Raw genomic sequence first — 27,572 nt, forward strand, 5'->3', positions numbered from 1 at the left:
AGTCAAAGTATCACAAAAATTACCTGAGTAAAGTACAAATACTGAAAAAATATACTAGAGCAGTGTAACAAAGAATTTCTACTTAGTTACTTTCCACCTCTGGTAATGCCCCAGGCTGCCTGGGCCCCACAGATAACAGGAGGTACTGTCTCATCCATAGAACAATTGAGGCTGCTGCTGTGGGGTCCCCTGAAGCATGAGGCCTGAGACAACTGCCCAAAACTGTCCTATGGATGGTATGGCACTGTAATCAGACGCCATTTAGGTAGAAGCTGTTATGTTGCATTCAGCGGCAGGCCGAACATATGAAATACAGGTTATATCTCTCTTAACCGGGACTCTGGTCTGGCAACATCCATGGTCAGACAGAGCCCAGGAATAGGGAAGCCATGGGAAAGGAGCAGTGTGTGGGGGGGGGGGGGGGGGGGGAAGGGAAGGCTGAGACTCAGCCGGAAGCCAGAGCACAGGGCGCAGAGGGATGGGTGGCACAGCAGGGAGTTCTGGCCCCTGCAGCCAGGTGGTAGTGGGGGCCCAGCAGTGGCAGCCAAGGAACTCTGGCCCTGGCCATGGAGCTTGGGGGCCAGCAGCAACAGCCAACGAGCTGCAGTCCTGGCCATGGAGCTCGGGATGGCAGCACCAGCCATGGAGCTTGGGAACGACAGTGGCAGCCACAGAAGTCTATCCCCAGCAGCAGCCAGGGAACTCCATCCCTGGCTGTGGAGATCCAACTCCAGCGAAAGCCATGGCCAGACAGGCAGCAGTGGGGCTAAGTTGGAACCTTAGCCAGGGGCCGCAGGACATGTAGCAAGCGACTATCTCCTTGGGTTCAGGAAATCCCCTTGGTTGGAACCAGTCGGATCTCCAGGGTACTGGACAAGGGATGTCCAACCTGTAGGAATTGACTCTCTTCCTACAGCTGTGTGTCTCACTGATGTTGATGATGCTGATACACGAGAGGACCAAATAAAGTAAAACCATGTTGATGTGTGGTTCATAAGAAACCCCTGGAGAGTGCTTAGGAAAGCATTATCAATTATTAATGCCTTAACATTTATATCCTAGCATTTTTATTAAGTAGCTCAAAAATGCATTGTCAAATTAAACTATAAATAAGTATTTTTAAGTTTCCCTTCAGCAAAAAAAAAAAAAAAAAAAAAAAAAAAATAGAAGTGGCATTTTTTTGGTAGTGTGGACTTAAAGTTTGAATGCTGCTCTTACTGTGATAAGTTTCAGTTTTATTTTTCAAATCACTTTATAATTGCATTTACACATTTTTCTATTTTGCTTTTTTCATCCTACAAAGGACCAGTCAGACCAGGTAGAGATCACATATATTTGTTTGTGAAACTTATGCTGATTAAAAAAATACTTAGCTCTTACAGGTATGTAATATAGCATTTTACAAGCATTAGCTAATCCTCACAAACACTATTGTGCAGTAGAAAAGTGTCTTTCTGCCCCCATTTTACAAATGAAGAAACAGGAGAGGTTAGCAGAATATTTTTAAGTGATCACTAATTTGAGACTCCCAACGTGAGTTTTTTTTTCCAGAGGCGCTGTACAACTTCCTCCAAAGTTCACAAATCCTCTCAAAAATCTTAGAACTGCCTGTAAATTATGCACATTTTGCTTATGGCTCCCAGGAACTGTTTTGTCTCCTGGTTTGTCCATAGTGTAGCAGTGCTTCTACAATGCTTCCTTTCCTCTAAATAGGCCTCTGTGCTGTGAGGTTAGTGCTTTGGGAACCACTCTATTGGTTCTAAGCCACCTGGGAAATCCCCCTCCAATGTGGAAATCCCCATGGAGCTGGTTAAACTGGATTTACAGAACTTGCTATCAGTAGAGCCTTCCTAAAGACTGCGTTTGGACTGAGATTTGGGTCCACTGGTAATCATGTGAGTAATGCTTGAAAGAATGGATGTGCGGACATCCAGCTTTGGATATCAATATGTTTGTAAAGAGCTGTTCTGTTTGAGATATATATATATACATATACATATATATATACATATACATATATATATATATCACAATTAGCTTACATTGTAAGATTTTTTCTTATTACTATTTATTCCACAATTTCTTGCGGAACCCCTGACGATGGTCCACGGACCCTCGTTGGGAAACTGGCATAGGCACACACTTTCTTCTTTCATGGGAGGCTGTACTCATTTTTTTATTTAAATTAGTTAATGTTAAGACTGAATACACTTGCTTATTGTTTATGTAAAAGAAATCAATGGAGCTTCTATTTACTGATGTTTTGGTTAGATGGGTTGCTTTCTGGATCACATCTGTGCCTGTGTCATGCTGTTGGGAGACAAAAGAATTGGTGTGTAGGTAAAATCAATTTTTTGTTTTGAAACCATAATTTCTTGGTGAGCTGAGGCTTGACCATCCTTTTTTTCTTTTACATCTCTCCGCTGGAATGAACAGTTTCTCATCTGAGGAAGTGGGTTTTGCCCACGAAAGCTGCAAGACTACTCGTTTTTTTTTAAATAAACATGGCTAGCCCTCTGAGGTTCTCTTTATTGATAATACCCATGCACGTGCGCACGTTTCTCCTTCTACTGGCCAAATTCTGCAAAGCTAGCTGAATCTCTACGGCCGCTGCATTACAGAAATTCACCCCTTGCAGCCCAGCCTCGTCTTATTGGGTGGGCGTAGGGTTTCACTGTTGTGGCTAGTTCAGGTCTTTCTCTTCCAGTGACAACTTGCGACACTAGCCGTGCACTCCGGCGGGAGCTGGATCCGGCCCTGCAGCATGCTCACATCCCAGGCGGTGCAGGCGAAAGGAACAATGGGGCGCTAGGAGTTCCGCGTTCGGCACGCCACCACGACCTCCCCCCCCCCAACCCGCCTCACGCACGCGGGGCCGCTGGCACATCAGAGCGCGCGCAGACGCCGCGCGCCAACGCCGCTGATAGGCGCGCGGCGGAAGGGACTCGAGAGTTCCTGCTGCCCGCCCCGCCTCCGTCTCCGGCCGCAGCGCGCCTGCGCAGTGGGGGTTGCCGCGCTCCCTCTGTGTGTGGGTCTCTCGCCATGTTGTTGTGAGTCTCTGGCGGCTGAGGTGGGGGGAGGGGAGGAAGGAAGGAGAGACCCGGAGGGGGGGGCGGCGGGGACAGGGGTGTTTCAGGGCCCTGTCCGGCTCCGTTCCAGGGAGCAGCGCCGCCAGCCAGCCCGTGAGTATCTCCCGGGGCCGGGGTAGCCAAGGCCGCGGGGGGGGGGGAGCGGCAGCGGGCGGAGCCCCCTCGCTTCAGCCCCCTTTGTCTCGGGCCTCGAGGCCGGTCGCCCCGTTGGTCGGGGCCTGGTCGATGGCGGCTGGGCTCTCCTTTGTGCCGCTCGGCCCAAGCAATCCGCCGGGCCGCTGTCGGGAGCCGCACAAAGGGGGTGGGGGCGGGAGAGGGAGCGAGGTGGGGGAGGGGTCAGAAGGGGGGCGCATGCGGGGGAGGGGTCGCCTGTGGGGGGAGGGGGCAGTCTGGGCGGAGGGGGAGCGTGCATGGTGGAGGAGGGGAAAGGGATATTCTGCAGGGGAGGGGTGTGTGGTGGGGGGAGTGTTGTGGGGTGGGGGATTGCGGTGTGACCCTTTAAACGCCTTCGGGATGCTAACACCACACACCCCCTTTGGTGAGGGAGCTGCGTTTTAGGTGAGAGGGGAGAAAAAGCCTCGGTGAGTCGTTTACGCCAAGGCATAGGATTTAGATCAAACCAGAGGTGAACTTGTGCCTGAAAAACAGACCTCTGAGGCTGGGAGGGAAAGGGTGGCAAGGAATCAAGAGAGCAGTGGTCACTGAAGGGCACAACTGAGATCTAGGCACAGGAAATATTTTGGAAATGCGAATAAGGTTTTTGAATATCTTTGAGCTTAAGGCCATAAGGGACCATTAGACTATTTAGACTGATCTCAGTATTTCACAGGTTATTCTATCTTCTTTATTGGGGATATGTAAGTCTCTCTCTTTTTTTTTTTTTTTTTAAAGGCACGTGCGGGTAGGGAGCTTAAATGCATATTTTGTAGTTGATGCCACACAGTGAAATATTGGATTTTATTTTTTCTTTAAAATTTCCACAGACAAATAACATCAGAGGAAATGTTATTGGAACATATAATACAGCTACGTGCGGAGTGGATCACAATTTTATTTGATGACTGCTGATGATGTTTAAAACTATTAGCAATCATTATACAGGAGATTTTTTTGTTATGAAGTTTAGTGTGTGTACTTAACATCAGATTATGTCTTTAATGCTGTGAAAGTGATACTGAGTATTTCATACCCGTCTGGTGTATGAAATATTGTACAAAGCAAGAAAATGTCAAAATATTAAAACATGTAATATGTTTTATATGGTGGCATGGTTTTTAGAGGTTTTACCAACCTGCGTTTGGGATGTGTCATTACCACCAAGTGATAAAGACATGCATGAGGTATATATAGCATTGCAAATGAGTGTCCATAAAAATCTTTATACAAAACATTTGTACATTGTCCATAGGTTGCATATTAACAGAAATTGGTTTTGGAAATGTATGTTGTTCATGGTCTTTTGTGTGCGTGCGTGTGTGTGTGTGTGCGCACGCGCATGTGCATGTCCCACAATGGAATGATTAGGGTTCTTTACTTACCATGATTCAAAGTTTGTAGGTTCTTAAGGGGGAGGAAAATGAAAACAAATACATTTTTCAGATCTCTAAATATACCTGAAATGTCTTATTTAATATAAATACTGCTGCTAATTTTAATGTCTGGATGGCTTTAATGTCTACATCCTTCTGGATCTTCCTGGATTTAGAAGCAGATATTGTGTGTGTTCTTGGAAAGCTGGGGATCTCATTTTTGCAATGGTATTAATAGGTGTTGGATCTTAAACCTTTCACTGGTCCATGACTGAATACTGTATCGTAAGTATTTTTAGTAGGTAAAGGTGGTGAGAAAATTAGGATGGGGAAAGACTGAATTCTGTGGCTTTTTTTTTTTTTTTTTTTTTTTTTTTTTTTTAAACAAAGCATCTGGCAGCTGCTTGAAGATGCTCATGGGCTTGGAAAATTAGAAGTAGTCCCAGAGGAGACAGACCTAATGGGCAAATGCAGGTAACAGGGTGCACTTTTATTGCATGAATATTACGTGTATACATACACGTGCTATTTTAATATTTATAATTTTTCCATGGGGTGGGGGGGATAGAATGGTGACTAGGCAATTACAATAATGAAAGGTGAGAAACCGTTATTAATTCATTGTAATGGTGTTTGACCAGGAAGAGTGCAATTAACTTCCTTTAAATATTAAATGCAGTGAAATCTGTTATAGCTAATACATTTTTATTGGTAGAGAGAGAGAATCTCATTTTTCCTTGTCTTGTGGGAAAACAATAATGTAGTGTTACAATATATATTTAAGAATGTTGTTTATTGCCTGATTGTAGGAGCATTAGACAGTAGGTAGCATTAGACCATAAGTAACTTCTTTCCCATTTGTTTAGATGTGTGAGAGACTGTGGGTATACTGGGGGTTAGCATTAGCAGGGAGTTAGTTTGAAAATCCTAACTTTTTTTGGTTTTACTTTGTCTGCTTTCCGCCTTTCTTAGGTGTGCATGTATGTGTGTGTACTAATACTTTGTGTGTGTAAAACTGTCTAAAATACTTTATCTTGAGAACTCAAGTCTCTGCTTTGTATAGTTTCTGAAACGTTACAGTCCCAAAAGCTGGGGACAGATTAGTTGATAATTTCCCTGTTCTGTTTGTTTTCTCTGAAGTGTCTGGCACTGGCCACTGTCAGAAGATAGTATGACCACTGGTTTGATTCTGAATGGCCCTTCTTAAGAACATAGTTGTTAGGTGGGCAGAAAAAAATGTTCGGTCAACTTTGATTATTTCTATTAACATTGATGCCTTCTTTCTAGTGTACAGGCATTTTGATAGAAAGATATTGGCAGTTAACATTTTGTAGACTAAGGGAAAGAAAACAGATCACTTCTAAATGAAAACTTCTAAAATGACTATAAGAGCGTGATGGGTAGGTCATATAGATACTGCTTTGGTTGTATAAGGTGCATTCATAAGAATGAACTATATTAATTGCTCTTTCCACTTCTGTTCTTCTCTACTTAAAAAATAATTTTAGTTGAAAAATACTTCCCTCATCCAGGGTGAAGTTTTTCCACCCATAGCACAACTATTTTATTGCTTACTCTACACGTTTGAACCATTCCAGCATTGTCAATAAGCCCAGAACCCAAACTCTGTGAAATGGCACAAGAACAAAATAATTGAAAGGCTTGTTTTCTCTTCCTGTAACAACATATTACATTCGTATAATGCCTTTTCAAGGCACTTCCTTGTAATATAGTAGAAGTACTGTACAGCTGCAGTCCTATAAAACACCTTCAAATTACATAAAGTATATACAGGTTCTAACTGTCTGTCTAATTTCCAGTAGATATGTATAAAACTTTTTTCTTTCTGGTAACAGCTTACATATTGCTGAGACTTTATTTTATGGGAGGCTTACTTTATATCTCCTTCAGAATTTGTCAGCATTGCTTCTAGTTGATAGTATTTCCCAGAATGTGGTGTGGGTTACCTACTTGGTGAATCAAAATTAGGTATTATTTGTAGAAATATCATTAAAGGTGTCAGTAAAGTTGATTATTAAACCCTGATGCATTATCCATTCTGGAAGTGGCTTTTGGAGAGCTAGCATGTACATAATGAAGATAAAGTTCTGTGAAAGCAGTGGGATGGCCATCCTAGGTGTCGAGAGAGGAGTAATGGGGGAATTCTGCACAACCGCACATGCACAGGATTTAGGGCACCTGCAGATTTATTTTCTTCCCTGCAGAAAAATGACTTTCTGATGGTGAAGAAAAGAGAAGCCACAAGAATGATCATGTAGCCCTCCCCCCCCCCCCCCCAACAGTATGTTTTGGGTGCCTAGGGTAGCCAGTGGAGAGAGAAATCACTGTGGGGTAGGGGCAGGGACTGGGGAAGACCCAAGCTACTGGCTCCTACCCTGTGCCAGGCTCAGCTACTAGTTTCGACTGAGATGGGGAGATCAGGGCCCCATGGCAGGCCCAGTCTGGCACACTGCAGGCAGGGGTGCTCCAGGCTCCCTACCCATTTATTGGTTAACCAGTTAGTCACTTAACCTGTTAAACATTATGTTTAACAAGATGAGACAAGGGACTCTTCCAGCCCAACTGGAGCAGCTTGCAGGTCTCCTGCTACCAGCTGGCTGCCAGCATCTAGCTGCGTGGGGCTGGCTGGTTGCCCTTCGGGGCTGAAGCAGCCCTCCGTCTGCAGCAGGCCATGGATGGGGCTGTCCTGGGGAACTGGTTAACCATTACCTGGTAAGCATCACAAGGTAAGGGTGATGCTTACTGGGTAACCTGTTACCTGTTCACATCCCTTGTGTGCTCCCAAGTACCATGCCGGGGTTCCTACATTTGTTTGACAAATTTTTAAAATATTGTGCAAAAAATTTAGTTTTCTGGTGCAGAATGCACTGAAGAGCAGTGATCCTTGAAAGCTTGTGTGCTTGTGCAGCTGTTCAGGAGAGATTCAAATTAGGGATGTTAAATTTCAGTTAATCAGCTAATTGAGTAGTCTATGGAAATTCCATCAGCTACTCGATTATTTGATAAGGGGAGTGCTTGCTATCCTGCTGCACCTCTCCCTTTGAAATGTACAATTTCTGCCTGCAGCTCCTGTACATTTCAGACGGAGGGATGCAGAGGGCTTTTAAAACAGCTCCCCCCCAGCATCAGCTCATGCTCCCTCATCGCTGCCTGCCTCTGATAGAGGCTGCAAAGTGGGGGAGCGACTAGTCATGTTCCTATTTGACTACCTGATTACGCATTTGTTTATCAGGTAGTCAACTAGTTGCTTACATCCCTAATTCAAATGCTTGCCCAGCTGATTAGCAGAATACCCACAGCTAGGCTTTTTGTTTTTACTAGTGGTACATATTCATACTTTTTTTTTTTTTTTTTTTGTATGTGCACCAAGCAATGTCTGCATGTGGATGGAAAAGATTAGAGAGCATTGCTCAGGAGTGATATAAAGATCTCTGAAATGCTACACCTACAAAACTATTGACTGTATAGATAAGTGCAGGACTTCTATCAAGTACAATAAGAATAAGTCCAAAACAAAATATTGTGACTTGAACATGCGCCTTGTTCAATATAAATGGTCATATTAATATTGTGTATTGCAGTATTTTAATATTTAATATGTATTTTAATTAACCTATGGTACTGTGATCTTTTTTCTTATAAATTGGACTTGGTAATCTGTGAAAAAAATTGACAGTTTAATCAGATATTTCCAAATAGGTCTACAATTTCACCAGCTAAAGCTCAATTACTAAATTACCAGGTAAAGCTAAATTAATTCTCACTGAGCCAGTGGTAAGGAAAATTTTGAGAAATCGACACAAATTACTGTACTGACTGGCTTTGTTTCCATTGTATCTCTTTCTCTATTACTTACATGTATCATAAATCTTTGATTTTCTGTTTTTATGTGGGGAAGGGGCAACAAGGAGATGGTAAAGGTTGACATAGAAAATCTCAATCCGCAGATTACTTTTTAAATATGAAATTGCTCATTTCAGTGTCAGGTGAGCATACATTTTTAAATTATAAGTGTACTGTACCAAAATACTTTTAAAATTTAGTTGCTTTATACAGGCAGTCCCCAGGTTACATACAAGATAGGGACTATAGGTTTGTTCTTAAGTTGAATCTGTATGTAAGTCGGAACTGGCGTCCATATTCAGCCGCTGCTGAAACTGACCGCCAGTTCTGACTTACATACAGATTCAACTTAAGAACCCCAAGTGTCCCCAAGTCAACTGCTGCTGAAACTGATCAGCGGCTGATTCCAGGAAGCCCGGGGCAGAGCAACTCTGCCTCGGGCTTCCTGTAGTCAGCGCTGGTCAGTTTCAGCAGCGGCTGACTTGGGGACGCCTGGGGCAGAGCAGCTGGAGTGCTGCTGGGTTGCTCTAGTAGCGCCGCTCCTCGGCGCTACTGGACCAACCCGGCAGCACCCCAGCTGCTCTGCCCCAGGCGTCCTGATTCAGCTGCTGCTGAAACTGACCAGCAGCGGCTGAATCAGGATGCCTGGGGCAGAGCAGCTGGGGTGCTGCCGGGTTGGTCCAGTAGTGCCCAGAGCAGTGCTGCGGGACCAACCTGCAGTGCCCCAGCTGCTTTGCCCCAGGGTCCACAACAAAATCCTGGTCTGCTGGGGGGGGCACACTAGCTGCGCGCGCCCCCCCCTCCAGCAGACCAGGGACATGGGGAGCAAAGCCGCAGTGGCAGTGGGGTGCCGCGCCTCTGAGGCTTTGCTCTGGCAAAGCCTCAGAGGTGTGGGACCCCGCCACCGCTGCTGCTTTGCTCCCGGTGTCCCTGGTCTGCTGGGGACTGTCTCCAGCAGACCAGGGGCACTGGGAGCAGCTTTTTTCGCCCCAGAGGTCGAGGTGGCTGACCGCTGCCTGCGAGCTCCGGGGCGAGAGAGCCCCGTTCGTAAGTGCGGATCCGACATAAGTCGGATCCGCGTAAGTCGGGGACTACCTGTATATAAATAGTATACAAACTAGGAATGTAAAATCAATTTTAATTAGTTAACTGGTCAAACATGCCGCTGGTGAACTGCTCCAATCCGGCTGGAGCAGGCTCTGTTTGGGGTGGGCCTTGGCCTGGGCACACCATGGTTGGGGGCTGCTCTCGGCACACCAAAACTGGGTCTGCTGCAAGAATGGGGGCTCCTCTGCCTGGGCTGGAGCCTCCCTCCTCTCTGCCCGCCTGTGGCAGGCCCTGTGGAGCTGGGGCAGCATGCTTCCTGCAGCAGGTGAGGGCTGTTCCATCCCCCACCAGCTAACCATAACTGGTAAGCCTCACCTGGTAAAGGTGATGCTTATTGGTTAACTGGTTAACCATTCAGATCCCTAATACAAACCTTTAAAGCAGACTCTTTTAAAAAGGAAAAAGGTGGTGTTGAAGTTAAAAGTGAGGCTGTTACGCAAGGTGTATTGAGTTTCTTGGAGCCATGAGACTCAAGTAATAAATTTTCACAACATACATTTTAGCAGTCACTTGGAGTGAGTTTTGTGACTGTTCATTAAGGAAAACAATCTTACTCATAATTTTTAGGCGTGGTATTGTTGATGCATGGTTATATTTCCAGTATAGAATATATCGGTAAATTCTTTGTTCTGTGAATGTTGCTTTGAGGAGTTTGTCATATTGTTGAGTTTGAAGAAGTCTCAGAATTAGTACCATGTTTGCGCAGTGCCACTTAGGTGAAGTAAACAGGTAGTGTTATAATAAATCTACGTATAAGCAGCATTAGTCTTAAAATGGTCATAAATGGCCACAAACCATATTCAGAGGTAAAGCAAAAACCTCACTTCCACAACATGGTTTTTTTTTTATGTTTATACATGGAGGAGGTGTTAACACTGGAAATAAAATATATGTATTGAGGGATGAGAAGTGAGTCCTCAATTTTATGCTTAAACTCCATTCTGGCTGAGAAGCTTTCTGCATACAAGTTTTCTCCATTCAGGTTTTATACTGTTCCCCTAAGCCAGGGGTCCCCAACCTTTTCAGGTTGGCGGGCACCAGGGGGCGTGGCCGTTCGCCCGCCAGGCGCCAGGGTGCGGGGACACTTGCCCGCCCGGGGGCGGGGCCCCCCCCCCCAGCCGCGTGCCCGGGGGCGGGGCCCCCCCCCCAGCCGCGTGCCCGGGGGCGGGGCGCCCCCCCCCAGCCGCGTGCCCGGGGGCGGGGCCCCCTGGGAAGCGCCGCGCGCCCGGCGCCCCCCCCCCCCGTAAGCGCCGCTGGGCTAGGGCCGGTGCTTCCCCCCCCCCCTTAAGCGCCGTGGAGCCGGCGCCGGGGCACGCGCGGTGCTCCCGGGGGCGGGGCCAAGGCCGGCACCGGAGCCGGCAAGGGTACGCGCGGCGCCCCCGGGGCCGGGACCGGCCATGCGCCCGGGGCTGGCACCTGCCAGCCCAGATTGCTCCGCGGGCGCCATGGCGCCCGCGGGCACCGGGTTGGGGACCATGGCCCTAAGCAATTATGGCATATATGAAACTTACTGTAAAGCTTCCAGACTGTACTTTAAAATGAAAATAACTGACTATTTTTGTAGAAGCTATGAATTACATTGTAAGGTATCTTTGTCTTATAAATGTGTACTGTTCCAGGTCTCTTTGAATTTCATGTCATTTACAGCTGTACAATTGACAGTACACCTGATGAACTGGACAAAGTGAAAATCAGAAAATAAAAAAAAGCATGATCATTTTGCCCCCTTTAAGAATGGACTCTCCTGTGTTTTATTGCCAAAATCTTCATGTGGTATATGGTTGTCAGTTATACCTGTGTCAAGCCCAAAGTGAAAATCTTCAAAAGGGAGTTGGCAGACTGACTAAAGATTTCAGAAGCTTCAGGGGGTAGCTGTAGGATAACCTTTAAAAAACAACATATAGTCTGGTAGCACTTTAAAGGCTAACAACATGTAGAAGGTGGTATGAGCTTTCAGGCTTAGGTCAGTGGAAGGCCAGAATATACTACCAATTTGGTCAAAGGTGTTTTTAAATACAGTAAAACTCCATTAGTCCGGCATCCAATGCTCCGGGATTCCTGATGGTCCGGCACCATCAGGAATCCAGAAGTGCTGAGGCAGCCGGACAGGCTTCCCCCATTCAGCTGCTGCTGAAACTGACCAGCAGCTGAATCGGGGAAGCCGGGAACAGAGCAGCTGGGGTGCTGCCAGGTTGGTCCCGCAGGGCCGAGGGGCGGCGCTATGGGACCAACCCGGCAGCACCCCCAGCTGCTTTGCCCCAGGTGTTGGGATTCAGCCGCTGCTGAAACTGACCAGCAGTGTCAGTTTCACCAGCAGGCTGAATCTGGACGCCTGGGGCAGAGCAGCTGGGGTGCTGCGGGGTTGGTCTCGTAGCACCGCCCCTCGGCGCTGCGGGACCAACCCGGCAGGACCCCAGCTGCTCTGCCCCAGGGGTCCCCGAATCAGCCGCTGCTGAAACAGATCAGCGGCTGATTCCAGGAAGCCCGGGGCAGAGCTGCTTTGCTCCGGGCTTCTTGGAATCAGCCGCTGATCTGTTTCAGCAGCGGCTGACTCGGGACCCCTGGGGCAGAGCAGCTGGGGTCCTGCCGGGTTGGTCCCGCAGCGCCGTCCTTTGGCGCTGCGGGACCAACCCGGCAGCTCTCCAGCTGCTCTGCCCCAGGCATCCCCAAGAGCAGCTGGGGTGCTGCCGGGTTGGTCCCGCAGCCCCGAGGGACAGTGCTACGGGACCAACCGGGCAGTACCCCAGCTGCTCTGCCCCAGGCGTCCCCAAGAGCAGCTGGGGTGCTGCCGGGTTGGTCCCGCAGCCTCGAGGGACAGCGCTACGGGACCAACCAGTCAGTACCCCAGCTGCTCTGTCCCAGGCATCCCCAAGAGCAGCTGGAGTGCTGCTGGGTTGGTGCCGTAGCGCTGCCCCTCGGCGCTGCGGGACCAACTTGGCAGCACCCCAGCTGCTCTATTGCAGGCATCCCCGATTCAGCTGCTGCTGAAACTGACCAGCCGCGGCTGAATCAGGGACGCCTGGGGCAGAGCTGGACTATCGTAAGGGGGGGCTATGAGGGGCCTGGGGTGGCATCCCCTCCCACCCCACTCCAGACCCCTCATAGCCCCCCCTTCTGATAGTCCGGCATATCTGATAATCCGGCACTCCTGGGTCCTAAAGGTGCCGGATTATCGGAAGTTTACTGTAATATGAATTTTGATATTAAACTCTTGCACAGCAAGAACAGCACTGAATATTTTTTGCTTGTGACATGTCTGCATTGAGATTTAGAAATTAGTGTTCTGTGCTGCTTTAGGTGAAAATGCTTGTAGGCTATGAAGAACGTAGTTGGTAGCAGAAGATATTAAAGGCCTATGTTACTTTTTTACAGTAAATTTGAGATCTGAAATTCTATTTTGATCAGATAGCTGCCTTAGTATGTTTGTCTCCATGCTATGTATTTTGTCTGACAACTCTGTGCATTATTATTAAAGGCTTAGGTTGATAGCTGTACTTAAGCCAACATCATTAACAGACAACATTGTTCTTATACTGTCTGGATTTTTTTTTTGAAATCCTAATTATAAGAACTGCATATTTAAAGACATTCATGTGGAAAACCTTTTATGTTATTAAGACTTTTTCTTTTTAGGTTTCTACGTGGAATGAGCATTCCATGTGTCCTCCTAGGCATGAATGAAGTGGCCTGGCAGGAGACCAGAGGAATGATGCATGCGAACATTGGTCAGGAAGCCAGTGGGGTTGGAGTAGGGGTTGCCCCAGCTGGAACAGTAGGTGGAACATCAGCAGGGCCAGGGCCTGGAACTTCAGGGCCCAGTTCAGGTGGAAACAATCCTCATACCATCCCTGCAGCTGCAGTGTCAGGTGCTTCCAATGTCCAGGTATCTCTCAGTGGACGGTCTCAGGATGATGCCACAGTTGGATATTTCTTCCAGAGGCAGGCTGGTGAGCAGCTGAGTGGCTATTCCAGTAAACATCGCTGGCCCACAGGAGATAGCATTCATGTAGATCATTCGGTAGGTAGCTTTATTTTTTTTAATTAAAAAACTTCTGATGTTTTTTTCTTGCAGTCATATTTTTCAGGAAGATATATGTGGGTTAAGTTAGTCTTTCTGAATCCATTACAACTTCAAAGCATATCATATTTCATAATGTTAATCATTCCATTTTTTGTTTGAGCAGTTAAATTAGACTGCATATCAGTTATAATTACACTATGGTAATACTTTAAGTGTTCATTAGAAATTGTTGGTTAAAGTAAATAAGTAATAACTTTCCAAATACTAGGGTTTTTTTCAGAAACACTAACATGTATCCTTCATTTGATCTAAAATCAAATGGTAGCCAACTGTTTTAGTTTGATAAAAGGCAAAATTTGAATAGGCCCAAATAAAAGTAACAGCTTTTGCACACAATCTTACTTGTTACACTTGTTACACTGTTGTTCTCCAGCCCCTAATCCTGTGCTGCTGCGGGTGGCCAGGTTTTACCAGCTCCGTGCTGCTGGGGTTCTCCAGACCCCAGCCTTGTGCTGCTGAGGGTGGGACGGGTTGTTCAGCATCTGGCTCCACGCTGTTGTAGGTAGCCAAGGTTCCCTGGCCCGACACTGCCAGGGGCTGCTGCTTTTCTGCAGCCTTGGCTCCAGCAATGCAGGGGCTCCTCTGGCCTCGCTGCCCCCAGCCCTGTCTGGGCTGCTGGCTTTCCTGCCATTAGGCTCCTGGGCTCTCTGGTTCAGGAGCATCCCGGGTCCTGCTGGACCATGGATATTTGCCAGACCAGAATGTGCTGGATTTCAGAGGTGCAACCTGTAGCTTTTTTCCCATCATCTTTGCTACTTCATCAGGTGTAGTGGGCAACTAGATTGTGCACCTAGGCCAATTGATTTTTGTATTACAGTTTTACAGGGTGATACAATCTGTATGTGTATTCGTGTATTAAGCTATTCTTAGACAAGTAAGAAGTGGCATATATTCTCTCTCTCCCCCCTTCCTCCCCCCCCCCCCAAGTCCAGAGGGCAGAAAAAGCTTCAGCTTAGATTCACTTTGGGTAATAACACTATTTAGATCCTTTAGTGTATTGCCACATTTGTCCAGGAGAGAGAGGTAAATGTAAACATTCCATATCTAATGTTTTTAAAAAAGGCCTCCAGGGAAAAAAACTGGTTCTTGAAAATATTTTGTTTTATGCATCATAAAGGGGAAATTTATTTTACTCTTGTTTATTTACCTTTAATTGCTTGGTAGCGGTAATACTTTTCTAACCTATGTAATTGAGCCATATCTCCTTTGTGTTCTGCCATTTTTGCTGCTTTTCCCTCTTCGATAACCTCAAAAATAGGAAATTGCCATGAAAGAACAGATCAATAGACTTCCCTAGTGCTGTTCTATGTGCCTTAAAAGTTGCAATGTTCTTTGTGGACAAAAATTCACACATCTATTTTACAAATGCGGATGTGAAGATAGGAACTACGTTCATATTTACCAGAGTGAGATTCCCACAACTCTAGAACATCTAAAAGCCCTGAAAGAATTTAGTTGTTATCATTCCTTTCTATATGCATGGGTTAGGAAACTATCAGCACATTTGGATTAGAGATGAAAGAGAGGGATGTTCAGACATCTTTAGACTGCATAAAAATGATGGTAGTAAAATGACTCTGACATTCAATATGAGTAAATTAAAATAGTTTCAGTATGGATTACTTAAGCGTATCAAACTGACTCAGAGTGTATGAATATGCCTAAACAACAAAGGAAGCAGGAAGGAAAGAAAATTAACTGTATGGATAAAAATGGTATGTTTCAAGTTGAAGAAACACGGCTCAAATGAAGCCAGTAGAAAGGGGCAAAACTATTATAGGCAAAATGGAAACTAGAAAACTTGGGAGAAATGTTAAGTGCAATTAATCAGAAAGCAAATATCAAGAAATTTTAGAATAACAGTAGTAATAACATTAGCAAGAGGAATGGTTAGTTCAGAGACAGTTATGGAGATTGAGGACCATGCAGAAAAGTTAACATTTCCCCATTCTTCAACCAAAGAATATTAGTGGATCACCCATACTGGACTTAACAATTTTCAGGCAATAAATATAACATTGTTAGTGAGACACTGGAGTCAGTTGATTAAAGATCAGGTCACCTGACTGAATGGTATTTAAGAATAAAGTGTCTGAACTGCTAATAAAAATATGCAGCCTGTCACTAAAGTCAATTAATATTGCAGAGTACTGGAAATAGCAAATATACATATGTCTTTAAAAAAATAAAGCACATGGGCAAATCTTGGGAATTAGATCTAATAAGCCTTCAGTAGCTAAAAATTGATTGTAATTATAATTTTAAAATAGAATTATAGCAGGAGAGCATGAGGCAGTAGGGATAAACCAATGCATCTTTTCCAAAGGAAAATAGGTTCTAAGTTTACTAAAATTATTTTAATTTGTCAGCTTAGTAGTGAATAAAGGACAATGTAGTTATGCCCCTTAATCTAAATTTCTTAGAAGATTGCTAAGGAAACGACATCCCATCCTCTGACTACAGTAAACTTCTGATAATCCGGCACCTGTAGGCCCCAGGGGGTGCTGGATTATCAAATATGCCGGACTATCAGAAGGGGGGGCTATGAGAGGGGGAGGATGCCACCCCAGACCCCCTCATAGCCTCCCCCTTCCGATAGTCCGGCTCTGCCCCAGGTGTCCCTGATTCAGCCGCTGCTGGTCAGTTTCAGCAGCAGCTGAATCGGGGACGCCTGCAGCAGAGCAGCTGGACTGCTGCCTCGTTGGTCCGGTAGCACCAACCCTTGGCACAGTGAGACCAACCCGGCAGCACCCCAGCTGCTCTTGGGGACGCCTGGGGCAGAGCAGCTGGAGTGCTGCCGGATTGGTCCCACAGCGCCACTCCTCGGCGCTACTGGACCAACCCGGCAGCACCCCAGCTGCTCTGCCTCAGATGTCCCCAAGTCAGCCGCTGCTGATACTGATCAGCGGCTGACTCCAGGAAGCCATGGCAGAGCTGGCTGGTTTCCCTGGGGGGGGGGGGGGGGGAAGGGAGGGGAGAGGAGAGAATCCTGGGAGGAGGGAGATGCCCAGCCACAGAACGCTGTCCCCACTCTCCTGTCCTCAATTACAGAATGCTGTCCCCACTCCCCGAACTCTGTCCCCACTGGCACCCTGTCCCCAGCTGCAAAAACCTGTCTCTACTGGTACTCTGTCCCTGCTGCAGAACCCTGTCCTCTGCCCTCCCAGCACCCTGTTCCCTCTCCCCTGCCCCTAGCCGCAGAACTCTGTCCCCACAAAATGTATAATTATAAATGCTTCATTTTAGATTTAAATAGCATGAATAAAAACCAGACCATTTATTTCATAACTATAAACACGTGACTTTAATTGTATGTATCACATAATGTAAAAATAAACTGTTTATCAGTGTGTAAGTAAGGGCTGGGGATAGCAAGTGATGGACAGGAGGAGAATAGAGAAGGCGGGGCTTCAAGGAAGGGGCGGGGCAGTAGTTCTTCACCTGTTTTGAGATTTAAAAAGTGATCTAGAGTGTAAAAAGGTTGGAGACCACTGCTTTAGAGACAATATAGAAAGCAACTGCAATATAAACTTACCAAAAGTAAGCGAGTTTGTTACTAATGGTTGAAGAGCTTATTTCATGCACAAGTTGGGGGAGAAACTGCAGTATGTGGAACTATACAAGTATGGGGAAACACATGAGCATTATTAGAAACTTAAATATTAGCAACAATAGAATCAGCAGTTTAGATTGCATGTGAAACAGTTTCTTAAATACAAATATTTGGAATTTTCTACACCAAGATTAATTGGGCAATCATGGTATCTTGGATTTTAAGACATATTGCATACTTAAATATTTGTTTTGCTTAAACATGTTGTGCTAATGTATTTGCCAAATTTGAGATTGGAGGGGAAAAATTCCACAGTAGACCACAGGAGTTTCACCTTCTTTTGGAGCATTGTTGGAATTAGCCATTGACATCAGGTGAATGCTTCCCACATAATAATTTTCCTGTAGTTCCCATGCAAGGATAACTGTAAAGTCATTTGTTCTTCCAGTTGCATAGGTGTATTACTTAAAAAATGTTACTGGGAATCTAGCAAAAATTTTAAGAATTGATTTCTAATTACATTTTTTGCTAGAGTAATGTAAGGGTACATCTAGACTACATGCCTCTGGCGACAGAGGCATGTAGATTAGGCTACCAGACATAGCAAAATGAAGCGGCGATTTAAATAATCACCGCTTCATTTAAATTTACACGGCTGCCGCGCTGAGCTGACAAACAGCTGATCAGCTGTTTGTCGGCTCAGCGTGGCAGCTGTGTAAATTTAAATAAAGCGATTATTTAAATCGCCGCGTCATTTTGCTATGTCTGGAAGCCTAATCTACATGCCTCTGATGACAGAGGCATGTAGTCTAGACGTACCCTTAGATTTAATTACATAAAAAGATTCTTGCCTACATTTTGAACAGAGCCATCACTAGTTGCCCAAATAGAATGCCAATATCTTGGTAATCCATTCTTAGTTCATGCCTAATAAGAATTTTTTAACTTGAATTCCATCTGAAATGGATAGTTTGTGTGTACGTAACACTACTTGTAATTTTCAAGCACACTGTCAAAATAAACTCTGGATTCTTTAGGAGAATCTCAGAAATTTTTTTTTAAATTGAAATTGAAGTTTTAAAATGTGAAATGGATATAATTTATTAAGATATACTTACTGTTTTTCCAGATGTCTTTTTAGCTCTTTCAGGTTATGAAATACATGCGTATTATCTTTTTGAACAAATTTTAAAATACTCCTTTCATAGAATCATAGACTAATAGGACTGGAAGGGACCTCGAGAGGTCATCGAGTCCAGCCCCCCACCCTCAAGACAGGACCAAGCTCCGTCTACACCATCCCTGACAGATGTCTATCTAACCTGTTCTTAAATATCTCCAGAGAGGGAGATTCCACCACCTCCCTTGGCAATTTATTCCAATATTTGACCACCCTGACAGTTAGGAATTTTTTCCTAATGTCCAATCTAAACCTCCCCTGCTGCACTTTAAGCCCATTTCTCCTTGTCCTGTCCTCAGAAACCAAGAGGAACAAATTTTCTCCTTCCTCCTTGTGACACCCTTTTAGATATTTGAAAACCGCTATCATGTTCCCCCCTTAATCTTCTTTTTTCCAAACTAAACAAGCCCAGTTCATGAAGCCTGGCTTCATAGGTCATGTTCTCTAAACCTTTAATCATTCTTGTCGCTCTTCTCTGTACCCTTTCCAATTTCTCCACATCTTTCTTGAAATGTGGCGCCCAGAACTGGACACAGTACTCCAGCTGAGGCCTAATTAGTGCAGAGTAGAGCGGCAGAATGACTTCGAGTTTTGCTTACAACACACCTGTTGATACAACCTAGAATCATATTTGCTTTTTTTGCAACAGCATCACACTGTTGACTCATATTCAACTTGTGGTCCACTATGACCCCTAGATCCCTTTCCGCCATGCTTCTTCCTAGGCAGTCGCTTCCCATCTTGTATGTATGGAACTGATTGTTCCTTCCTAAGTGGAGCACTTTGCATTTCTCTTTATTAAACCTCATCCTGTTTACCTCTGACCATTTCTCTAACTTGCTAAGGTCATTTTGAATTATGTCCCTATCCTCCAAAGAAGTTGCAACCCCACCCAGTTTGGTATCATCTGCAAACTTAATAAGCGTACTCTCTATCCCAATATCTACATCATTGATGAAGATATTGAACAGTACGGGTCCCAAAACAGACCCTTGAGGAACTCCACTTGTTATCCCTTTCCAGCAGGATTTAGCACCGTTAACAACAACTCTCTGTCTACGGTTATCCAGCCAGTTATGCACCCACCTTATCGGGCCCTATCTAAGTTATATTTGCCTGGTTTATCAATAAGAATATCATGCGAGACCGTATCAAATGCCTTACTAAAGTCTAGGTATATGACATCCACCGCTTCTCCCTTATCCACAAGACTCGTTATCCTATCAAAGAAAGCTATCAGATTAGTTTGGCATGACTTGTTCTTCACAAACCCATGCTGGCTATTCTCTATCACTTTATTACCTTCCAAGTGTTTGCATATGATTTCCTTAATTACCTGCTCCATTATCTTCCCCGGGACAGACGTTAAACTGACTGGTCTGTAGTTTCCTGGGTTGTTCTTATTCCCCTTTTTATAGATGGGCACAATATTTGCCCTTTTCCAGTCTTCTGGAATCTCCCCTGTCTGCCATGATTTTTCAAAGATCATAGCATGATTTTTCAAAGGCTCAGATACCTCCTCTATCAGCTCCTTGAGTATCCTGGGATGCATTTCATCAGGACCTGGTGACTTGCTGACATCTAACTTTCCTAAGTGATTTTTAACTTGTTCTTTGTGTATCCTATCTTCTAAACTTACCCTCTACTTACTTATTCCTATTTAGTATTATTCAAATTAAGAAATAGTGAGACTAGAGCTCCCTCTCATAATATAGTCATGAGAAGCTGTTTCAGTCAGTGATGTTAGCAGGATTGGGACAAAAGAAAATCTCTTATTTAAGTTTAAAAAAAAAAAAAAGCTATTCTAGCTCCCATTGAATGGGGAAACAGGAATTGGTGGTAGCAGTAGCGACACAAGTAATTGTAGCAACTTTCAGATTTTGTTGTGAGAAGTAACTGTAGAGTTAGGAGGGATCACCAGGGATGGTTTTCAGACTTTCTTTTCTCGCAACCCACTGAAAGAAACTTATCCCAGCGACTCAATATGGGGTTTTCTGACTAGACCTCATAAAATCACAAAGGGCAATCAATACCTGCTAGTTTTTGCAACTTCATGTCAGGTAATAACTAAAATTAGATATCAATGTTTCTTGTAAAACATTTTTAAGTACTGAGAGATAGTTGTGTTAGTCTGAAAGTCATGTAGCACTTTAAAGACTAACAAAATAGGTCATTAGGTGATGAGCTTTTGTGGGGCAGACCCACTTTTTCAGATCATATTCTGAAAGTGAATAGGCCTGACCGTTTTATAACAGAGGGATACATTGAAAGAAGGTAAGAAAATTACAAACTGACAATTCAGCTACATAGAAAAGTTGGAAGCAACAAGGAAAGAGAAAATTGCTTATTGTAGGAGTTGAGTGGCTAATCTGGGGTCATTATAAATATCAAAAGGTGGGGAGGCTGTCTTTGTAATGTGTAAGATAATAATTATCTCGGCTCATATTCCTGTACGTCCAGCAATGTGATATATGCCAGTATGTGCCAGCAATGCCCCTCTGCGATGTATATTGGCAAACTAGTCAGTCACTTCTCCAAACAATTAATGCTCACAGGTCAGACATCAGAAATCTACACACACACAAACCTGTCAATCAGCATTTCAATCCAATTGGTCATTCTCTTAAAGAACTGACAACATGCATCTTACAACAAAGACTTTAACACCAGATTAGAGGGAGACCTCAGGACTTTTATTTATGCTAAAATTTGACACGTTCAAATGAGCCTTAATTGAGATAATTATCTCTACACATTACAAAGACAGCCTCCCCGCCTTTTGATATCTGTAGTGACCCCAAATTAGTCACTTAATTTACAATAAGCAATTTCCTCCATCCTTGTCACTCTCCCTCTTCCTCCCTCACCGCTACCTTTTGTTCTGTGTAGTTCAGTGGTCCCCAGCATGGTGCCCTCGGGTGCCATGGCGCCCACCGGGGTATGTATGTGCGTCCGCCGATTGACCAGGGCCGCCCCAAGACATTTTTGCGCCCCGGGCCCCGGAAGTGTGGCACTGGTCCCGAGCGTGTAGCAGCCCCAAAAGGTTGGGGACCACTGGTGTAGCTAAATTGTCTGTTTGTAATTTTCTTACCTTCTTTCATTGTATCCCTCTGTTATAAAATGGTCATGCCTATTCACTTTCAGAATATGATCTGAAGAAGTGGGCGTGCCCCATGAAAGCTCATCAGGGCCTAATAAACTATTTTGTTAATCTTTTAGGTGCTACATAACTGCTTTTTTTTTTTTTTTTTTTTTAAGCATAGTAAAAGAGAGTTTGAGTTTCTTTTGCTTCATGTGACAGGTGGGCAGCCTATTGTTTCTGTTCTCAGTATATCAGGTGCATTGTTGAGTTGATTTCTTCCTTTTTTTTAACCTTTTCAGAATCAGAAATCCCAGTTTTCATGTGTAGCTTGAGAACCATAACAACAACAGATAACTAATATTACTTTAACAGTGGATATTCTTTGAAAACATTTATACAAAACAATGTCAGATTTAATGATTTATGAGATGTTTTGAATGTACTATCATTGGTGAGTTGCAGTAGCGTTTCTTCTTGCTCAGGCATCAAGTTTAGCTCTTATTGATTCAGGATTTTTCAAAAGCAAAAGAATTTTTCAGCCAACACTTTTCATTCAAATTTTCAAACCCCAGTGGAGGGAAATGGCAACTCAACGTGTCAGACAGAGCAGTGAGATGAAACTGTGTGACACTTTTCATTTTTCACTTTTTCTTCACTGGTGCTGTTCTCCTCAGCATGCTGTAACAGTTTTGGGAACATACAGTAGCGTTGATGATTACCTTTCAGTTGTGCTTGCCACAGTGCTAATGACTTTTGGATACTCGTATCTATTCAGTGTCTAAATAAATCTTTGCCTTATCCTTGTAACTTCAAATTCAGTTTGTTTAAAGTTGAAAAAAAAGTCAGCTAGACATTCCAACTTCCGTATATTTCTGGTAAAGAAATAATCATTCCTAAATTTGTAAGTACTCTGCCCCATACCAGCCATTGTTCTTCAGTGTGAAATAGTAAAATAAGTATGCTCTGCTCCTATTTCTGAGCATAATGCTTTAAAAAGCCTGCTCTTCATAGAGCTTCCTTAAATTAATCATTTTCACTACTTCCTTCAGAGCTATTGTATTATAGGGGAAATACTCATTGGCATCAAATGTTTGGGGTGAATGAAACAGTGATTCTAAATATCATAGGCAGCTGCCTCATATTTTTTTTTACAACTCCATTCTTTCTATCTGACGTTTGCTGTATTAACACTTGTAATTCCTTTGCAATTAACCCAGACGATTGTGTATTTTCCAATTATGCGGTCATGCATTGCTTTGAAGATCTGTGCTCCTATTTTATTTATTGGTGAAGTCAGATAAAGCAGCAAACCTTTCTTAAAGTCATTTTGCTGTACATACCTCATATAAACTGTTACACAATTTGAAATATCAGCACTTTTGTCAAGTTGGATGGCAAAATCCCCTGCTAACTACTGTATAAGTATAGTAGGGCTTCCAAGTGCTATGCAATATCAGTTATTCACTGGGACACTGTGTTACCACTGAGAGGAATAAGTCTCAATTTTTCAGCAGACTTCTAATTGAAAATTGTACATACCCTTTCAAGAGATGCTTGAAGGATAAGGTTTTGTAATATCTGTATGGGTTGTTTTCTTTTTTGCTGCATGGCATGCCACTAAGTGTGTCAGTGATCTTATTCAGAGTAATTTACCAACTAATAACTTAGGCTGATAAACTTTAATTCCCATTGAAAATATTCAAAAGGCTTATCAGTGACTTTCCTTCATTTTTGTTTCTGTCTCTTTAACTTCGATATACTTGTTTGCAAGCACCTTGCTGTAACTAGAACACTGGACCTTTGCATCCTGGTTTGATGAAATATTTTTTAAAAGCAACATTATACCGGCTTATCCATGTTAGTTTTCTTTTTGTAGATGGTTCAGACAAGGTTGATGTGGAAGAAATATGTTATAGAACTTTCTGCTGCAGAAAACATACATGTATTTTCATTTTCAGATACAGGTGGATTTGATGACTGTTTCCAAACTTCCTTTTCTTATTACAAAACAATCCATTTTTCAGGATAAAAGTTGTCAATTAGGACTTGCAATGTGAGTCTCCACCGAATAACAAAACTGACAGTGTGGAAAGCTGTCTCATTAGATGATTTCGTTCTAAATGACTTTGTATAGCGTGTAAGGGCTTGTCTACATTTGCATGTTTTCCCACCAACAACTGCCTTTTGATGACACAAACCTCAGAGGGTCTACAAATATTATGACATATGCCTGTTTTTGGCAACTAAAAACTTGCAGCCCCATAAGGGACTTTTGTTTCTGCGCTGTGAACAGTCATGCAGTGTGTACTAGGTAGGGTTTTTAAGATTATTAGCAGGGCTCGACAAACAATGTAATCTATTCACCCGTGGCGAGTAGATTACATCCCAGAGCCGGTGCAGAGTGATTTGCGCATGCGCAGAGCGCAGAACCACGTGGCTGGCGAGCGGGGCTCACCGCCGCTCGGCAAGCCCTGATTATTAGACTCCTGCATATATCCCACAATACCATGTTTAGCCACTTTGGACATTACCTTCAACTCAGATGCCTTTCAAACACGTAATGTTTATAAGTAGAGATGCTCTTCTCCTGTGCTTGCAAGCTCTGGGAAACTTAAATTCCTGTGTCTGTGGCACATGATGTAGTGGTCCACAGAACATCTTCTCAAGGAAACAGGGATGGTAACCATTGATCCAGACACTCTCCTGCTTGGAGCAATGCAGAGCTTTTGGTTCTAATTGGTGGTGGTGATGGGGGGGGGGGGGGGGGGGACTTGGTGCAAATAGAGTTGCAAGTGACCCGTAAGAACTGGGACACGTATTGTTGCATTTCTTTAGTCCTGTGTCAGAGGGGCTTTGAGTGAGACACCCTACAGTGCAAAGCCAAGATCAAGGAACTCCAGCAAGCCTACCACAAAGCAAAGGAGGGAAACAGCTGCTCTGGTGCTACACCCAAAATGTGCTTGTTTTATAAATAACTGGGCGGAGTCCTGCGTGGGGACCCCATGACTGAACCCTGGGACACTGTGGATAGTTCTCAGAGAATAGAGCCAGAAATACTTGTCCCAGATGCACAGTAGATCAAGGTGATGAAGAGACTGAAGAGGGCCAGGAGTTGAGGGTCAGTCCGGTGAACCTGTGTACCTAGCAGCGAGGAATTGTTCTCAAATGATGTTTGAGAGGACACTCAGCAACTCATTGTAGAAGAGATGTGTGTTGAAGCAACAGAAGGGACACAGGGTTTGTTGTGGGTGGGTGGGCGGGCAGGGTTGGATGCTAATTGGGTGGATGACCAGAGGCTGTATTTCTATATGCTGGCTAGCAATCTCTGGGTCTGTGTTACAGCCAAACACAGCATCAGTGTAAGCATGGATAGTAATAGAATCTTCCTTGGAAATGGTATAGAAGATTTGCTTGATGTACTTACTAATCTTGTTACGAAGTTTCCATAGCAGGGCTGTAGTTTCCCCATCCTCCTGGTACAACACTTTCCCAAACCAGTCCTCATTGTGTGCTGCCAGTGCCACTTTGGCTGCATAAAAACTGGGGATTTCTTTCCTCCCTCTTCCCCTGCCCCTGCCCTCTCCCCTCCCCACCACCACACACACTTGCCTCCAACAGCTCAGCCCAGGTTTACTTATTAATCTTTGGAAGGGCTACGTTAGCAAAAGGGATTGCAGCCCCTAGGGACAACTGTAGGATTAACAGAAATTGTTTCCTTGTACAACGGCTGCACAACCACGGTCTGTACTTTCTTGGGGAGTCATAAGCATCATCCTCCTCCCTCCACATTCCCCATACTTCTAAAACTCACCATGATCTCAATGGCTGTAAAGATCTGTTTGCCTCCAGGCTAATCTAATAAAGTGGGATGTTTTCTTCAGGGGCATGCATGATAGTGAAATGTAACCATCTTGATCATGAAAAGCAGTCACTTTATTGTTAATTGTTACTTTTGCAGACCAGACCTTGAGAACTCTGCCATTTTGTCCACCACCAGACAGACAATGGCAACTGAGGAAAAAGAAGCAAAGCATAGGATGATCTGGGGAAGGATTTGTTGAGTCATTGAAGTCAGAGAAAAAAGAGCAGCAGAGATGAGCTGTGAATAGGGAGCAGAGAGATGGGGCAGGTGGGGGAGAGAGAGGAGACAAGATAGGGAAAGGGAGCAGAGAAAAGCTAGGGCCAATAAACAGAGACAGGAGACCACTGAGTGCAAGCTACAGCTCATTCAGGACCAAAATGACACCCTGAGGAGTATAATCCTGATGAATAATAGAGACCATGACCAAAGGCCTCCCATGCAGAGCCTTTTTGCCAGCAACCATGCCTCCCCCCCCCCCCCCCCCCCACACACACCATTCACAGCTGCAAAGGTGCAATTCTGTATCCAGGAGCCCTTTCTTTACACCCACCCCACCCACTCATCACAATCCAGTAATGGTTTCTTCCCCTTATGCTCCACTCCCTGTGAAAGCCCCCTTTGAATATTAGCACAGCTGTGAGGTTTACAAAAACAAAGGCAAATGTTATATATGTTTCCATTAATTTTTATTTTGTGTTGAATTACCCACACCAAATGCTCTGGTCTGAACCATTTGGTACCATAGGAATGTATCACTTAGAGCAGGCATGTCCAAAGTCCGGCCCACGGGCCAATTGCGGCCCGCGGTCGGATTTAATACGGCCCCCGCTTCTCCCGGCTCCCCGGTGCTCCTTTAAACTGGCGCGCGCAGTGCAGCGTGCCGCTTCAGGCCGCGCTGCCGCCGCCGCCGCAGTCCTAGACCCTGCCCTGTAGGGCACGTCCGCAGCCCCGCTCCCCCGCTTGGCTGCGGGTTTGCCCTGCCCCCGGGCCGCCGTGAGGCCAGCGTGCCCTGTGCTCTCCGACCCCGCGGGCCCTCCGCTTTGAGGCTGAGAGTGCAGGGACAGCCCCCGCTTCCTCCCCCTCTCCTGGCTCCCCAGTGTTCCTCTGAACTGGCGCGCACAGCGCGCCGCTTCTGGCTGCGCCGCCGCCGTGCATGGCGGCCGCTGCGGTCCTAAAGCCTGCCGTGTAGGGCACATCCGCAGCCCCGCTCCCCCGCTTAGCTGCGGGTTCGCCCTGCCCCCGTGCCGCCGTGAGGCCAGCGTGCCCTGCGCTCTCCTGTGCTGCAGTCCAGATCTCAGTTTCACCCTTCACATTAGTTTAGGCAAGTTTTTTTTTCAATTGAGATGAATACATTGTAAAATCTCAGTTAATGTCAGTTGGTCTAAATCAGTTATAAATATATTTGGACACAACATGTATACTTGGTGTTATGTTCCTGTTCATATTTTTTGAACTTAAAAGTTGATAATATGTAATGTACTTTACAATGTTCCTGACATATATTTCAGCTTCCTGGATTTTTTTTTCATCTGGCCTTCAGATATGAAAGGCAGAGTGATTTAACACCTGTTTAGATTTGTCATCCATGTGACGAAATGAAAAGTATGCCGTTTGCAATAAACTTTGCATAAAATAGTTAATTTGCATTTAATTTTAATGGTTCAAAGAATGTCAGGCAAAATGGTCGGCCCTCACGCATGTTCACTTCTTCAAATCTGGCCCTCTTTGAAAAAAGTTTGGACACCCCTGACTTAGAGGCAAGAAAGCAACCCCAACACACAGAAATGTCACGCCCCCTCATTGTCAGAGAGGCTCCTCAGAGCCTCCCTAATATTGATGGCCAAACTATGTGCTAGTCTGACAGCTCGAGTGTCTGACTATTCAAAGTGTGTGCCCAAGCACCGTGGTTTAGTGCTCTACCCATAGGAAAACACTTCACCCTTACTTTTTCAGAAATTATGTAAGCAACAGCATGCAGCTCCTATGTTAGCGATGTTCATAGAATCCAATTGTTTTTCATAATACAGAAAGGGAGGGATCTGGTAGCAGGGATAGTTATGCTCTGGAATAACTGCAGGGGAGCAGCGAGTATGGGGAACACTGGACTCCAGTGCCAGACACCAAGGGGAGATCTGCAGGCCAGCAACCCCATTACTGTAGCTGCTGGCCAGGGTTGGACAACACAAGCCTCCCTTTCTCCTCTTCTCCCCCCCTCTCCTCCCTCC

General features: G+C 44.8%; 1 protein-coding gene across 7 annotated transcripts in view; it reads left to right on the plus strand.

Moving 5' to 3' along the window:
* Positions 1–1,876: 1,876 nt before the first annotated feature.
* PUM2 (pumilio RNA binding family member 2) overlaps positions 1,877–27,572 on the plus strand; it is a 128,913-nt gene continuing 103,217 nt past the window's right edge. For 2 of the 7 annotated variants that reach the window (XM_014580846.3, XM_075923432.1), the window contains exon 1: positions 13,223–13,607. In XM_014580846.3, coding sequence (XP_014436332.3) covers positions 13,236–13,607 — 372 coding nt within the window. In that variant the 5' untranslated portion in view covers positions 13,223–13,235. Of the gene's footprint in view, positions 1,896–2,963; positions 3,183–5,008; positions 5,093–13,222; positions 13,608–27,572 lie in introns of those variants that run through there. The other 5 variants (XM_075923433.1, XM_075923434.1, XM_006137572.4 and 2 more) reach the window with 5 other exon arrangements.

Source organism: Pelodiscus sinensis, chromosome 3, assembly GCF_049634645.1.
Source record: "Pelodiscus sinensis isolate JC-2024 chromosome 3, ASM4963464v1, whole genome shotgun sequence".
Taxonomy (NCBI): domain Eukaryota; kingdom Metazoa; phylum Chordata; order Testudines; family Trionychidae; genus Pelodiscus; species Pelodiscus sinensis.